Source organism: Camelus dromedarius, chromosome 9 (assembly GCF_036321535.1).
Source record: "Camelus dromedarius isolate mCamDro1 chromosome 9, mCamDro1.pat, whole genome shotgun sequence".
In the NCBI taxonomy this organism is placed as follows: domain Eukaryota; kingdom Metazoa; phylum Chordata; class Mammalia; order Artiodactyla; family Camelidae; genus Camelus; species Camelus dromedarius.
The window spans coordinates 45554921-45570214 of NC_087444.1; the positions used below are offsets into that span (position 1 = coordinate 45554921).

Consider the following 15294-nt stretch of genomic DNA (forward strand, 5'->3'; position numbering starts at 1 on the left):
TGTTTACGCTTTAAAAAGAATCTGTCATTACAGAAGAGTTAATTCATCGAACTGTCCCAAGAACTGTGCTGGACACACAAGACACAGAAGATCCGGTCTCTGTCCATGATAAACTCAACTGAGCAGAGAAGCAAAAACATAATCCTAGAAATGGAAACACATGGTGGACATCTCCGCACGTGAATAAGCATATAGCTTTTCATGAAAAATACGTGTGTTTTCTGTAAGACTTCTCATGAGAGCTTTAAAAAATGGGCCTCCTACCTAACTCTCTCAACATGCTTATAATAATATAGGGAAGAGCTATTAAGTAACTAGCTCCTGAGGAAGTTTCTCTAAATTTATTTCACAGTAAGGAGAAGTGAGACACAGAAAGCCAAAGTACTTTTCCAGAGGGCACAGGGAAATGACTGGTCTCTCCTTGCCCTGTAGTTTAGAGCTGAGATCTCTATCTCTGTAAAGGTAAAAAGCTCATCCCTTCACAGAATTCCCATATCTCCTATTTTTGATCTATAGTGATGTAGTCTCTAACAGTGACATTCCAAAATAGTTATTTCTTACCTCCTCCAACCAGCTATTGGGTGGGTCAGCTTTTCAGGACAGCATGCTGTTGAAATGGCCGCAAAGGGCCATGCCAGTAACAAAGTGAATGCAATCAATAGGACACGAATTGGAAGCAGGATAATTCCAAGGAAGAAAATCTAAAAGTAAAAGTTGATTAAAAAAAAAACAAATGACATTATTTGAATGCTGTAGTTACCAAACAGAAACTTGTAAGAGGAAAGTTTTAAGCTGCTCATGCCTGCACTCCAAGATGAACTGCACGTTACCCTGCACCAGACAAGGATCCAAGTACAAAGAAAACTACGAAGTTATATCTGACCTCATAAAGCCTACTATGTGGCAAAAGAAACAGGGAAGAAAACCAAATACTTTAAGACTATTTGAAAAATGAAAAGAAAATGATCAAACACTGGACAAAGGTGAATTTATAAAGATGTTCTAAGTGTTGTTTATGATGCTGAAAAGCTGGAAACAATCTAATTAGACAGCTAGAGGTAAATAAGATACATCCCTGCAATGGAACACTAAGTAGCTATTAAACGTGGAGAGATAGGTCTAAAAAAAAAAAAGAAAAGAAAAAGACTACTTGATCTGTATATTAATGAATGTGAACAGAGGCTGCTGAAGGAACAAGTAAAAGGTGTGTCTGACTCAGCAGTCAGGGAGGCTTCCTGGAGGAGTCGAAGCTGAAACGTCCTGCTTTCAGAAGCAAGCAGAAGCTAGCAAGGTAAGAAGGGAAGACAGCTTTTTGAGAGTCCTAAGTAGGATGAATATTAATAAAGGCATTAGGGCGTGAAAAAGTAAATGTATTATTTTATATAGCTGCCAGCCCTTTATAATTAATAATAATGAGATGGGGGAGGAAATATAAAATAAATAATAAAAAATAAATGAGAACTAAATCAGGAAGAATAGCAAATAATACATGCTTACTGTGTACCAGGCACTATAAGCTCTTGGCACGTAGGAACTTATCTGAGTCTTACAACCTTAAGCTGTTCTACATACAAGAAAGGCACCGAGGGAATTAAGTTAGACTGCTTAAGATCACACAGTTAGTACGTGGCAGAACCAGAATTTGCACCACATTTGGTTACAAAGCTCTTGTTCTTAATGCTATCCTATAATACTTTTTAAGTGAAATAAACTACCCATGTCTTTTTTTTTTTTTGCCAATTACACTACTCAAACAGTGCTTCCCTTCTTCTCTCTACTGGCCTTTAATGTGAATCTGAGCATCATTAAATAACTTGCGAGAAATGCCAAAAACGTTCTAGTTATCAGATCTCAGTCAAATTACTTGTGTGCGTGTGTGTTTGAAGTAAAAATTATATACAAGGAAATGTACAGATCTTAAGTGTATAATTCAATGAGCTTTGATAAATGTATACTGTTGTAACCATCATTCCAATCAAGATGCAGAACACATCCGCCACCCAGAAAGTCACCCCGTACCTCTTCCAGTCAGTTCCTACCCTCTTAGGCAACCAATGCTGGATGTCTATCACCATAGATTAGTTCTGCATGCTCCTGAGTGTCATATAAATGGGATCGCACATCATGCATTCTTGTGTGTAGCACTTCTCCCACTTAACACAATATTTTTGAAATTCGACTATGTTGCTTTCAGTATCAGTTAAGTTATTCTTTCTGACTACAGAGTATTATCCCACTATATGACCATATGATAATTTGTTTATTCTCCTGTTGATGAACATTTGGGTTGTTTCCACTTGTGGGCTATTACGAATAAAGCCACTACAGACATTCCTATATAAGCCTTTTTGGGGATAGTTCTTTCATTTCTCATAGGTAAATACCCAGGAGTGAAATTGCTGGGTCAAAGATGTGGTTTAACTTTTTAAGAAACTGCCAAATAGTTTTCCAAAGTGGTTGTATCAGTTTAAAGTGTGACTGGCAGTGCATGAGAATTTTAGTCACTGTACATCCTTGCTGACATTTGGTGTTTGTAATCTTTTTTTAAAAATCAACTTTATTAAGGTATAATTTACATAAAATAAAATATACCTATTTTAAGTAGAGATAAGTTTTTTTCAAATGTACAACCCTATTCAGACACCACCATAATCAAGATGTAGATCATTTCCATCACCCAAAAAAGTTCCCTTGTGCCTCTTTGCAGTTAATACATCCTCAGTGTAAAGCAACCACTGACGGTCTTTCTTTCACTATAGTTTTTGCCTGTTTTATATTTACATATAAGTGAAATTACATAGTATGTACTCTTTTATGTCTGGCTTCTTTCACTTCATATTTTTGAGACTCAACCAGGTTGTCATATATATCAGCAGTGTGGTTCTTTTCACCTGCAGAGTAATACTCCATTGTATGAATATATCACAATTAATCTACCCATTTATCTGTTCAGGGACATTTAGCCTATTATGTGTTTAGCTATCATGAGTAAACACTACTGTTCAAGTCTCTGTGTGGACATACATGTTCATTTCATGAAGAGTGATCCTGTTGGAACAGGATATGCTTAAAGAATCTGCCAAACTGTTTTCAAAAGTGGTTGTGTCATTTCATATCTCCACCAACAAAGTACGATAGTTCTTGTTGCTTCGCATCTTCATCAATATTCAGCGTTGTCCGTCTTTGTAGCCATTGTAGTGGGTGTAAAATGATACCTCATTGTGGTTTTAATTCATGCTTCCTTGATGAACAATGATGTTGAGCACCATTTTTCATGTGCTTATTGACCATCCCTTGAACCTAACTGTCTATTCATGTCTTTGGCCCATTTTTACTGGATTGTTAGTCCTTTTCTTATCAATTTGTAGGTGTTCTTTATATGTTATGTATATAGGTCCTTTGTCAATATATGTAATGAAAATATTTTCTCCCATTCCACAGCTTGCCTTTTCATTTTTTTTAACATTTTTTATTGATTTATAATCATTTTACAATGTTGTGTCAAATTTCAGTGTAGAGCACAATTTTTCAGTTATACATGAATGTATATATAATTCATTGTCACTTTTTTTCTCTGTGAGCTACCATAAGATCTTGTATATATTTCCCTGTGCTATACAGTATAATCTTGTTTATCTAGTCTACATTTTGAAATCCCAGTCTGTCCCTTCCCACCCCCTGCTGCCTTTTCATTTTCTTAATAGTATCTTTTGATAAGGAGTCCAATTCTGATGAAGATGAATTTATCAATTTTTATTTTCTGTTTAGTTCTTTTCTGTATCCTTTCTAAGAAATTTTCACCTATCTCAAGATCATGAAGATATTTTATATTTTCTTGTTTTTCTAGAAGATGTATGGGTTTTGCTTTTACATTTCAGTCTATGATCCATCTTAAATGATTTTCTTTGTGTGGTGTGCAGCAGAGATCAAGGCTCATTTTTATCCATAAATATATCTAGTTGTTCCAGCATCATTTGTTGAAAAAACTTGACATTCCCCAATAAATTTTCTTGGCAACTTTGTCAAAAATCAATTGAATATATATGTGTGGGCTCTCTATTCTGTTCTGTTGATCTATTCATCTGTCCTTCTGTCAATACTCCACTGACTCAATTGCTGTAGCTTTGTAGTAACTCTTGAAATCAAGTATATATCCTCAAACTTTTTGGGGGCTAATTTAGATCCTTTGCATTCCCACATAAATTCCAAAAATAATCTGTCAGTTTCTACACAAACAAAAAAGCCTTGTTGGGATTTTTAATGAGATTTCAATGAATCTATAGATCAATTTGGGAAGAACTATCATCTTAATAATATTGATTCTTCCAACTTATAAACATGGTATATCTCTTCATTTTATGTAAATCTGTGTTAATTTCTCACAACACTGTTTGTTGAACAACAGTGTTTGTGCATAGCCTGGGGCAAGTACGCAGACCTATACTTGTGGATAGCCTGCTAGATTCTCAGGAATATGAAAAAGCTTTACAAAGTCCACTACGGACATCTCATTTCCTAGCTTTGTCCTATAAGCTTTTTGGTTATTGTTTGCCCCAATCATTATTCATTGCCAAGGCAGCTGTGATGTTAAGCAGTCACCTCTGATTGTTTTTGACAAACACCCCTGGAGAAAAGACTATTTGCAGTGGGTGATCTCTAAGGTAGGGCAAATAAAGACAACTTTGCAAATGACCAAGAAATATTGACTGCAAGAAAGGATCATGGGCATAGACCCTGGAGACAGAGCTGGAATGAGGTGAGAGCATATTTATATACGACTTACATTCACCAAACAAAACAAAACAAAACAAAAAAAGACTAACATGGTGTGGGGGTAGGGTATAGCTCAGTGGTAGAGTGCATGCTTAGCATACATGAAGTCCCGCATTCAATCCCCAGTACCTCTGTTTAAAAATAACTAACTGACTAACTAACTAAGACATTCACAATGAGAAGCTAATATGGGTTTTAATTAAGCTGTCAAATATTGGGCAACTTTTTTTTCCTGTGTCATTTCTAGGTTTGTGACAAATAATAGCACTTAACTATAAATCAATTTTGAGTAATTATTTGACAAATTAAGAGGCTTAGCCATCCTATTTCCATTTGGTAATATGTCATCTCTGTAGGATGGCCTTCTTCCAACACTCTTATTGGAATTATTTTCCTCTCTGGATTTTCTTCATAGCGCTTACTAAAACACAGATTTATATATTTCTGTATTTGCCTGTTTAACTTTTTCAGTGAAATATAAGCTTTAGATAGGCGGGGTCCTTCTTCTTGTTCACTGCTATATCTCCAGAGATCAGCATTGTGCCTGGCACACAAATAATTCTGGTATGGTAAATGACTCTACAATTACAACCAAACGCTCATTTCAATTGAGGAAATAAAATCCAAGCTAATTTTTCCCATGCAGACCCTTAAATAGTCAAAAAAAGAGAAGGGGAAGAGTAAAGCTAAGCGCTATGATGAGATGCAAAATGTGATAATACTCCTCAAGCAAGATGCTGATCACCATTTAAGATTAAATTTAATCTGAATTAATTATAATGAGTCATACTTAAAAGAAAGTATATCAATCTTTTAAACTAGACAAAACAGACAATACTTAAACAGAGGTGGGAAGCCCCATAAAAAGACAGGCAGGACCCCTAGGCAGGGCCACTACACTCCTGCCAGCACCATCTGATTCCCTGGCCCAGAGGCTCTAGCTTACTCTTTGCCTCTGAAACGGCTTACTTACCCCTAAAATTCTATTGGTTCCCTGAGCTCACTTCTGATTGGTTATTTCCTTCACTCCTGATTGGTTATTTCTCTCACTCCTGATTGGTCCATTTCCCTAACTTCTGATTGGCCCATTTGTAGTACTTCATTTGCATGGAGCTCACTCCTGATTGGTCCACTTCCCTCACTCATGATTGGTCCATTCCTACAAAGCTTGTTCCTAATTAGTCAACTTTCCTTATACCTCATTTGCATAGGATGTTGCAAAGTGTAAACTGGCAGCCTATAAAAGCCTGTGTAAACCTACAGACAGGATCCAGAGCTTAGCGTGTTAACTCTTCTGGGTCTGCTGGCATAATAAACCTGAATTCTCCAACTCTCGGAGTGCTGCTTGGTCTCTCGCCTGGATCCAGGTTGCTGTCACAACTGAGCTGTAATACCGGGCTATAACACTGAGCTGTAACATATTTTTCTGCAACATTTCTGGAGGCCCCAGAGAGATTCCAACCACGCCAGCCCCTTGAGCTGCCGGGGCAGTGGAGTAACCGCCTGGAAGTTGGGAGCTCCGAAAGCAAATGAGGAGGCGCACCACCCGACAGTATTCTGGGTCATCATTTGCGGAGGTGATTCAGTCCTGTGGTCGGCTGTGCCCCAACCAGACTCAGTGTAGGGACGGAACAACTCACCAAGCAACACAGCTGAACAAGGTAGGAGCCCCGGGAAGTGTCCATATTTAGGTTAGGGTAATCAGATTGTGTCCAAGTGGACAGAAGAGGAGACTGATCACCTCCTCCAGGCTCCCCGCCTGATGGTAGTCTGGACGGGGAGATCAGGTTAGATTAGGGACGCACCGGTGATAGGGAGGGGAATGTGCAAATAATTTCTGTGTGTTTGTGTGCAGCCTGAAAAGTATGTGATCAGGTTCGAGTTTGTAGCCCCACGGCATTCTGCTACGGAGTTTGAATGAGTCCCAACCTGCGGTTCCGTGGTGACCTCAAGTGGCTCGTGGCGGTATCGGCCCCTTGGGGTATCAATCGGAGTCAGTGGTTTATATTGACCAGCCAAAGCTAAGAGGCACCTTTCTCCCTGCGAGGGGAGTAGCCAGGTGGATGCAGCAAAAACCCTCCCTTTGTCTTGTTTGCGACACCGGCACAGGGTGGCTATATGGGGAGGGAAAGGGACATAGAACAGCTTATGAATAAATGACCCCTGTGCCCTTAGGGACTAAGATGAGACTACGTTAAAGAGTTTCAGACACAACCTTGTCACCAGTCCCCTGGAATATCCTGTCACAATTAATTTATTATCAGCCTCAATATACTCCTGTGTCTAAAATTAAGACCACAAGACCTGAGCCAGAGGGAGCCAACACAGCACTGGCTGGAACTCTCTTTTGAGGTCCCCCTTATTTTGGTTCATTTAGTCTGCCACTGGCCAGCCATCCTGGCCTCATATTTTGTCAATTCAGGCTATAAAAACTTTATACAGGGAACCCTAGAGCTCATCCAGGCCTGAGGGAGCCTCAGGGTTACCTGCCTAATGTGGAAACCCGAACTCATCGGCAGCACTTGCAGCCAAGCAGATAGATGTTAGGCCCAGTGAGACAGCCAGCTTTTTGAGAACTCCACTGTTTTGAGGAGTGGGAATAAGATACTAGGGTCACAGTCCTCAGTGCCAGAAGCAGACCCATACCTGTAGGCCATAAAATCTGTCAACTAACAGTAATGGGATCCTGAGAATCAAAGCTGGCAGTTCTGGACGGCATGATTAAAAATTTCAAAAAGGGTTTCTCAGGAAACTATCGAATTAAGTTGACACCAAAAAAATTGCGCATGTTGTGCGAGTCATTGTGGCCCACCTTTGGAGTGGGATGGCCCCCAGAAGGTACACTCGACCTGTCAGCTGTAGGGGGCATATACTGTATAATCACCATGCTCGCAGGGCACCGTGACCAATTCCCGTATATTGATTCTAAGCTAATGATCGCCCAAACCTTGCCCCGTGGGTCCAGGTCTACACAAATGGTCAAGGACCATATAAGATCCTCATGGTTCTGACATTAAAGATGGAAAAAGACACAATGAGGCCAGTTCTTCAGGGCAACCCTGAAGAACTGCCAATGCTACCCCTGTCAAATGTTCCTCCTGCTTCTGTGGCTCCACCACAGCTGCCTCTACTGGACGGTCCACCACCGCCTGTACTGCCACGGTGGCCCCGGGCTCTGAGCTGGGTGCCAAGGGGTGGGAACTCTGTTTGGCCCTGCAGGCTGCCCAGCCAGTGGCCACCCTCCAGATGCCTCTCTGGGAAACCCAAGGGCCCCAACATGTTAACAGCCAAGAGCCCAAGGGTAGGAAACTCTGTTCAGCCCTGCAGGCCGCCCAGCCAGCGGCCACCCTCCGGATGCCTCTCCGGGAGACTCAAGAGCCCCAACAAGTTAACGATGATGACCCCGTACAGCCCGGCCACTCCATCCTGTACTACCAGCCTTTCAATACAACGGATCTCCTAAACTGGTGACACCACACTTGGCCATATTTGGAAAAATCCCAGGACATGATTGACCTCCTAGAGTCCATCTTCCAGACCACCAGCCGACTTGGGATGACATTCAGTAGCTGCTCCTGACACTCTTCAATACTAAAGAAAGGAAGCAGATCATAACAGAAACTAGAAAATGGCTATAAGAGCAGGCCCCAGAGGGAACCACGGATGTGGAGGAATGGGCCCGGAATGCAGCCCCAGACACAAGACCAGAATGGAACACTAACTCCCAAGCCGAACGGGAGGCTCTGAGGAGTTAACGGAGAGCCCCCCCTACATGGGTTGTGAGCCGGGGCAAAGAAACCAACCAACATGTCTACGACCACTGCTGCAAAAGCCAGACAAGTCCCCCATGTACTACGGTGAGAGGCAATTTGGGAGCCCACAAACATGTCAAATATCCACTATAAAGGACGTCGTAAAAGGAAATGACCCCATAAACAGAAGAAACCAACTAGCAGATCAGGCTATGCACAAAGTGGCAAGTGAATCGGGCCCTCCCAAAGGTTCAACCAGCACCCAAACTGCTGCCAACATCTCCAGCATACAGCCACAAGGAAAATTCATGGGCCAAAACTAAAGGAGGAACCAGCGGAAAGGAAGGATGGTGGGTAACGCCTGACAAACGGATATATATACCTGAACGATTAGCCCATCAGGTGGTCCTTCAGCAACATGAGCTCACCCACCTGGGAAAGACTGCCTTAGAGGCCCTGCTGGAGCAGTACTGTCTGATCCCTCAACTTCCATACCTCTGTGCCTCAGTCTCAGAGCGCTGCCTCAGATGTGCTCAGAATAACGCACAATGGGGGGTCAACTGGACCAAGAGAAATCCAGTGCTGTGGCCAGGCTCCTTTTAAAGATATGGAAATGGGCTTTGCAGAAATGGGGCCCAGCAGAAGATACAACTATTTGCTGGTTTTTATCTGCACCTTTTCAGGATGGGTAAAAGCATACCCAACACGGACTGAGGAAACAAGAGAAGTCTCTGAGTGAGGCCTTTATTACATTATTCCCAGATTCGGGATGCCATTAACCATAGGGTCAGACAATGGACCTGCATTCGTGGTGGAAATAGCACAAGAAGTGGCAAAAACACTAAACATCTGCTGGAATCTACATGAGGCCTACGGGCCTCGGCGATCAGGAAGGATAGAGAGCATGGGCGGACCCTAAAAAAGGATATGATAAAGCTCGGTCGAGAAACTCAACTACCTTGGACTGACACTGCCCCTGGCTCTCCGGTGGGTACTCTATGCCCCTTGGTCCAAGACGGGATTCTCCCCTTTTGAAATCTTATAGGGGAATCCCCCTCCCCTGATGTTACTAGGAGAAAAAGTTAGAGAGGTGGGAAGCTTAGAACTTCATAAGCAAATGCAGGGTCTCGAAAAAACTATGCAAAAAGTCCATAGGTGGGTAACTGACAGGATCCCAGTCTCACTGGGAACAATGTTACACCCATATGAGCCGGGAGATTAAGTCGGGGTAAAAGATTGGAAAAAGGAGCCCCTTGAACCTACTTGGAGGGGCCCCTACCCAGTTATACTAACCATCCCAACAGCTCTTAAAGTTGCAGGTATCACCCTGTGGATTCATCATACCAGAGTAAAGAGATAAGCACCACCGCGAGATGAGAACGTCTGGTAAATCAACCAGGACCTCGAGGAACCACCTGAAATCGGGACCAGAGACTCCCGCCTCACCTGCCAGAGAGCACCAAGCCTTGCTCTAGCCACACCTGGAAGCTGGCTAGTCAATGCACAGCGGAAGCCTGAGGAACCACCAATCAAGACATAAAATGAACTGCTGCCCTTACTTTATTAATGAGTATTGTTACTATATTGCTAGCTGTAGGACTGATAGCCACTGCACCCCAGGATTGGAACATAGGCCAGAAACTAATACTAGCTGTACTCTCTCTACAATAGAAAGCCTAATGGTCAGTCAGTGTCTGCTATAGGAACCATACCTCCCTGTTAGAAAAAATGAAACCCCAAACCCTTCTTCTGCTTGTAAAAGTAGTTGTTGACATATCTCTTTCAATGGCGGGGGTTCCAATGGGACCCATTCGCCAAATTGCATTTGGCAAGGACTTTCCCAGAAAAAATCCCCGGCCCACACGCTCAGGGCCCTTCTATAGATCTAGTAAGGATTGGGAAAAGAAAAATAGACCTAGGTCCATGCCTTATAACCAGGACCCCCAGTTAAGTCCCTTATTAAGCAAGGTCCATCACCTTCTTGATGCTGCTAACCCAAAACTAGCAAGTGATTGCTGGCTCTGCCTGTGTCCCGGCCCCCTCCAGCATGTAGCCAGCCTGATAGGTCTCTCAGATCTAACCAAGTTTAATGGCTGCCCTGGTTGGTCCCCAGACTCCGCAGATGTAAGTCCCAAGTCAGTTAATATACAGTTGGCCCATACAGCTCCCGACTGCATCTATAACTCGGGGACAGAACATTCTGTAGGAAATCTGGCCACTGCCCAGTGTGCCCAAACCCATAACTGCACAACTGTTTATGGTTGTATGCCTGCCAAATTCTGGTGCACACCGAGCCCAGGATGCGGGGCACATGCCTACCAGTGCCTGCCAGCCAGTTGGACAGGTACTTGCACACTGACCTTCCTTGCCCCACAGATGGACATAATACCTAGTAACCAGAGCCTTCCTGTACCCCTGATGACCCACACTCAATCAAAAAGGGCCATCCAGTTAACACCACTACTCATTAGGCTAGGAATAGCAACTGGAGTGGGCTATTCCTAGGAGGAATAGGAGGAATAGTCTCATCATCCTACTATTACCAGCAGTTATCTGCTGAGGTCATTGAAGATTTAAAGCAAGTGGCTGAGTCCTTAAGGACTCTACAAAACTAGTTGGACTCCCTAGCAGCAGTAGTCCTACAGAACAGGAGGGGTTTAGACTCGCTCACCAGTGAAAAGGGGGGACTCTGTCTCTTCCTAAATGAGGAATGCTGTTTCTATGTAAATCAATCAGGAATTGTCAGAAATGTGGCCCAACAACTACGAGTTCGAGCTGAACGCAGAAACCAGGAATTAGAAAAATTCCTGGGCACAATGGAATAACCTCTGGAGTTGGGCCTCCTGGCCCCTCCCTCTAGCAGGCCCCCTCCTTATGATCCTTCTAGCACTGCTCTTTGGTCCCTGCATCCTTAATCTCATTACCCGTTTCATTAGCTCACGAATAGAGTCACTAAGGCTACAGCTACTAGTTACTCAGTACAGGCCCCTGGACCAGGAAGAGCCCAATGATGAATAAGGAGCACCACTCTAAAGGTTGATGCTAACTACAGATGTTAATGAGAGCATCAGAAGGGGGGAATGAGGTGGGGAGCCCCATAAAAAGACAGGCAGGACCCCCCAGGCAGGGCCACTACTCTCCTGCCAGCACCATCCGGTTCCCTGGCCCAGAGGCTCTATCTCACTTTTTGCCTCTGAAATGGCTTACTTACCCCTAAAATTCTATTGGTTCCCTGAGCTCACTTCTGATTGGTTATTTCCTTCACTCCTGATTGGTTATTTCTCTCACTCCTGATTGGTCCATTTCTACAAAGCTTGTTCCTAATTAGTCAACTTTCATTATACCTCATTTGTATATGATGTTGCAAAGTGTAAACTGGCAGTCTATAAAAGCCTGTGTAAACCTACAGACGGGGTCCAGAGTGTTAACTCCTCTGGGCCTGCTGGCATAATAAACCTGAGTTCTCCAACTCTCCGAGTGCTGTTTGGTCTCTCGTCCAGATCCAGGTTGCTGTCACAACTGAGCTGTAACACTGAGCTATAACACTGAGCTGTAACACATTTTTCTGCAACAAAACTTTCAAATCTCTGGTCTATAAGGATTTTTAATTTTTTAAAAAATATTGTGACTATATTCTATTCCATCCAATCCAAGTGGTAAATGTTAAGTTCTATATACAATGTGCAGACAAGAAACAGTATAACTATCAATATTAAGATCGGCAAACTATACCAGGTTCTTTCATACATTATCTCACTTAATTTTAACCCTCCTTTGATGTATCATTATTCTAAGTTAATATAGCGCTTATAGGGTATACCATAGCTCTTACAGAATAATTTGGAAGTGCTCTCTAAACAATAACAGGCATGCTATTTAAAAAAGGGAAACAATAATTTACCCTAGGTGCAATGTAAATACTTATAAATAATACCACTTTGATCCTTTCTCCAAAATATGAAGCCAAACAGATGGACATGCTTTTAAGTATATGACTGATTTAACTAAACCAGACTAAAATGAATCTTGAATGATAGTCAATGTATTTATTAAAGTGTTTCAGAAGCTTTAAGATACAAAGGGAACATCTATCCATTAAAAGACATGAAGGTCAAATTGTGAACATAAACAGGTAAAGACTGAAGAATTGTCACAGATTGGGAGAAACTAAGCAGAAATAACCTGTAAATGTAATGTCAGATCCTGGATTGGATCCTGGGACAGAGAAAGGGCATCAGTGGAAAAACGGATGAACTCCAAATAAACCTGTCATTTAGTTAACAGTACTACACCAAAGTGAATGTCTTGGTTTTGATAACTGGACTTTGATTCTGTAAGATGAAAACATTAGGGGACGCTAGATGAGGGGTGTGCGAATCCTCTGTACTATTGTCACTTTTCTGTAAGACTAAAATTATTGCAAAATTTATTTTCAAAGTTAAAAAAGACGTGAAGGTCAAATTGTTAAACATTTAGCTTCTTTACAAAGCGGTATTACTACATTCAACATCTCCCTCTTCCTCTCTCTCATCCTTCTTCAACCAGCCACCCATTTACCATTATTCTAACCACCACCCCATGCTGCTCAGCCCTGCATTAACCTGTCTGCATCACAGAGAACAATGGTCTCAGTGCAAACAAGTAGGTTGTGCAAAAATTACACTATTTCAAATCCAAAGTTAAAAAAAAAAGTGAGATAAACAGGAAAACATTAAAACCATTTTTTTTTAAAAGGCAGAACACAAAGGACAAATGTAGCCTGCATAGCCTATCTTGTTTTCTGATCACTAACTTCACCAAAGAGGAAGTCCAAAGAGTGAATGTAATTGCTAATGGTAAAAGCAGCATTTTACAAGAAAAAGAAAAGGAAAGGAAACTTCCTTTTCGTATACAGCCATTTTTAACAGTGGAAGAAAGTCTGAGCTGCCTCTCATCCTAGAATCTAGGAAAACTGTTCGGATGAACACTGACTTGGGACCAAAAACTCCTGAACACCTCAAGCTGACCCACATCATCCCTTTTCTTAGATTCTGATTTCCCACCCTTGTTGCCCTTGCTCCACTGGATCATCCCAGCCTTTCTTCTTGTTCTAATTCCAGACCTGGATTCTCTGCCTTCTCCCTCTCTTCCCATCCCAATCAAACTGACTCCTCTCCTTCCCTAAGGCAGAAACAAAAACTTCTCACCACTCTTCTGTAGGAGGTTGGCCTCCCACTACACTCACACACACTCAAGTTGAAGTTCTCCCAGAGCCATTGCCCCTTCTCAGTAAGGAAAGCTTCCCCTGCAGCTGGCCTGCTCAGTCTCCTCATGTTTAGGACCCTCCTGGCAGACTCTTCTCTTCTCACGCCTAGATCATCCTCCAAGCGCCCTCAATTCTCAGCCCCACATCTCTGCCCCCTGCAGACTCGTGACCCCTTCAAAAGTCCCTCCTTTTCAGATATCCAATTCTTTCTTTCTCAGAGCCTTGCCTCCAAGACTCACGCCCCCCTCAACCACTTGCCCATCACACCCACCATCCCCTCAAACAACCTCCCCTGACGGGCCCATGGCCCCTTCAAACCGCCTCGCCTGTCAGATCCACACCCCTCCCCTGGATCTGCCTCCTCCCTTCTCAGACCCACACCCCTTCCCTGGACCTGCCTTTTCCATCAGACTCACGTCTCGCACCTGAATCTGCCTCCCGGGACAGACCCTCGCCCCTCACCTGGATGCGCCTCGCCGCGCCCAGCCGCGTCTGCTGCACGAAAGGGTTGCGCACTGGCGGCGGGAAGAAGGACGCCTGGCGGGGCACCATGGGCGGCCGCAGCCCCGCGTTCCAGACGCCCGCGCCCGGCACAGAGGCCGCCACCGCCGCGGCCTCCGTGCACCGGTTCATGGCCGAGCTGGGAGCGGGACCACACAGAAGCGAACCCCACCCCGGAGCGCACAAGCCAGCGCCACCGCCACAGCTGAGCCGCACAGGACTCCGGGGCCTCTACGCAAGCGCCAATGTTACCCAGCCGCCGCCTGGTCTTGTCCCGCCCCCTCCGACTCTGACCACGCCCAGACCCTGGCCCCACCCCCTGAGCGCAGCCCCACCCTTTTAGGTGTCTGGCTCTTCCCCTTGGGATTAATAGTTCGGCCCTCTGGGAGGTGACAGTTTTTCCTATCGAGCGATGCTTTCCCACCAAGAGACAGTTAAAGTTCCCTGCTTTAGAGTCAGGCCGACCTGAATTTCCTTTCGCTTTCACTGGCTTTTTGACGTTGACTAAATTACTGTCTCCAAGAGCCTTCGTTACCCTCTTCTGTAAAATGGGGATACACCTTAGATAAACAGAACCTGAATTCAGCAATGTGAGGAGCAACCCCTGGGCTGTATTCCATTAATTATTCCAGGGCGAGTTTGACTTCTGGTGTGTTTTGTTTTTGCTTAAATCCGTTTCAGTGGGATATTTTATCAGTTAGTTACAGCAGAAAGAGTCCTGACTAACATAGAAATTGGTGCCAGGCGTGCAATCTGTTCCACTCAAAATATGGACTGACAGTGGGGGGATGGTTTTTCAAAGGCAAAGTGAGCTGCTATTACTAAAAAAAAGACAAAACACCATTCATTGCCCTCTGTGCTGGATGAGGAACCTGGCTTTAAAAAGGGAAGTGAACTTCCACTTCATCCTGAGGAAGTTCAGGGGTCTATATGGACCTATATGGGTTGCGGTGGGAAAGGGATGTTCCCACGACCTGAGACCTGCTGGTCAGGCCCTGAGTGCCTGAGAGTCAGATGGAGATG

General features: G+C 43.6%; 1 protein-coding gene across 1 annotated transcript in view; it reads right to left on the reverse strand.

The window, feature by feature from the left end:
• LPCAT2 (lysophosphatidylcholine acyltransferase 2) overlaps positions 1–14532 on the reverse strand; it is a 67950-nt gene extending 53418 nt beyond the window's left edge. Inside the window, exons 1-2 of the mRNA XM_010990063.3 lie at positions 14233–14532; positions 562–701 (exon numbers count right to left, since the gene is read on the reverse strand). Of these exons, the coding sequence (XP_010988365.1) occupies positions 562–701; positions 14233–14403 (311 nt within the window). The 5' untranslated portion in view covers positions 14404–14532. The remainder of the gene's footprint in view (positions 1–561; positions 702–14232) is intronic.
• Between the last annotated feature and the right edge of the window lie 762 nt (positions 14533–15294).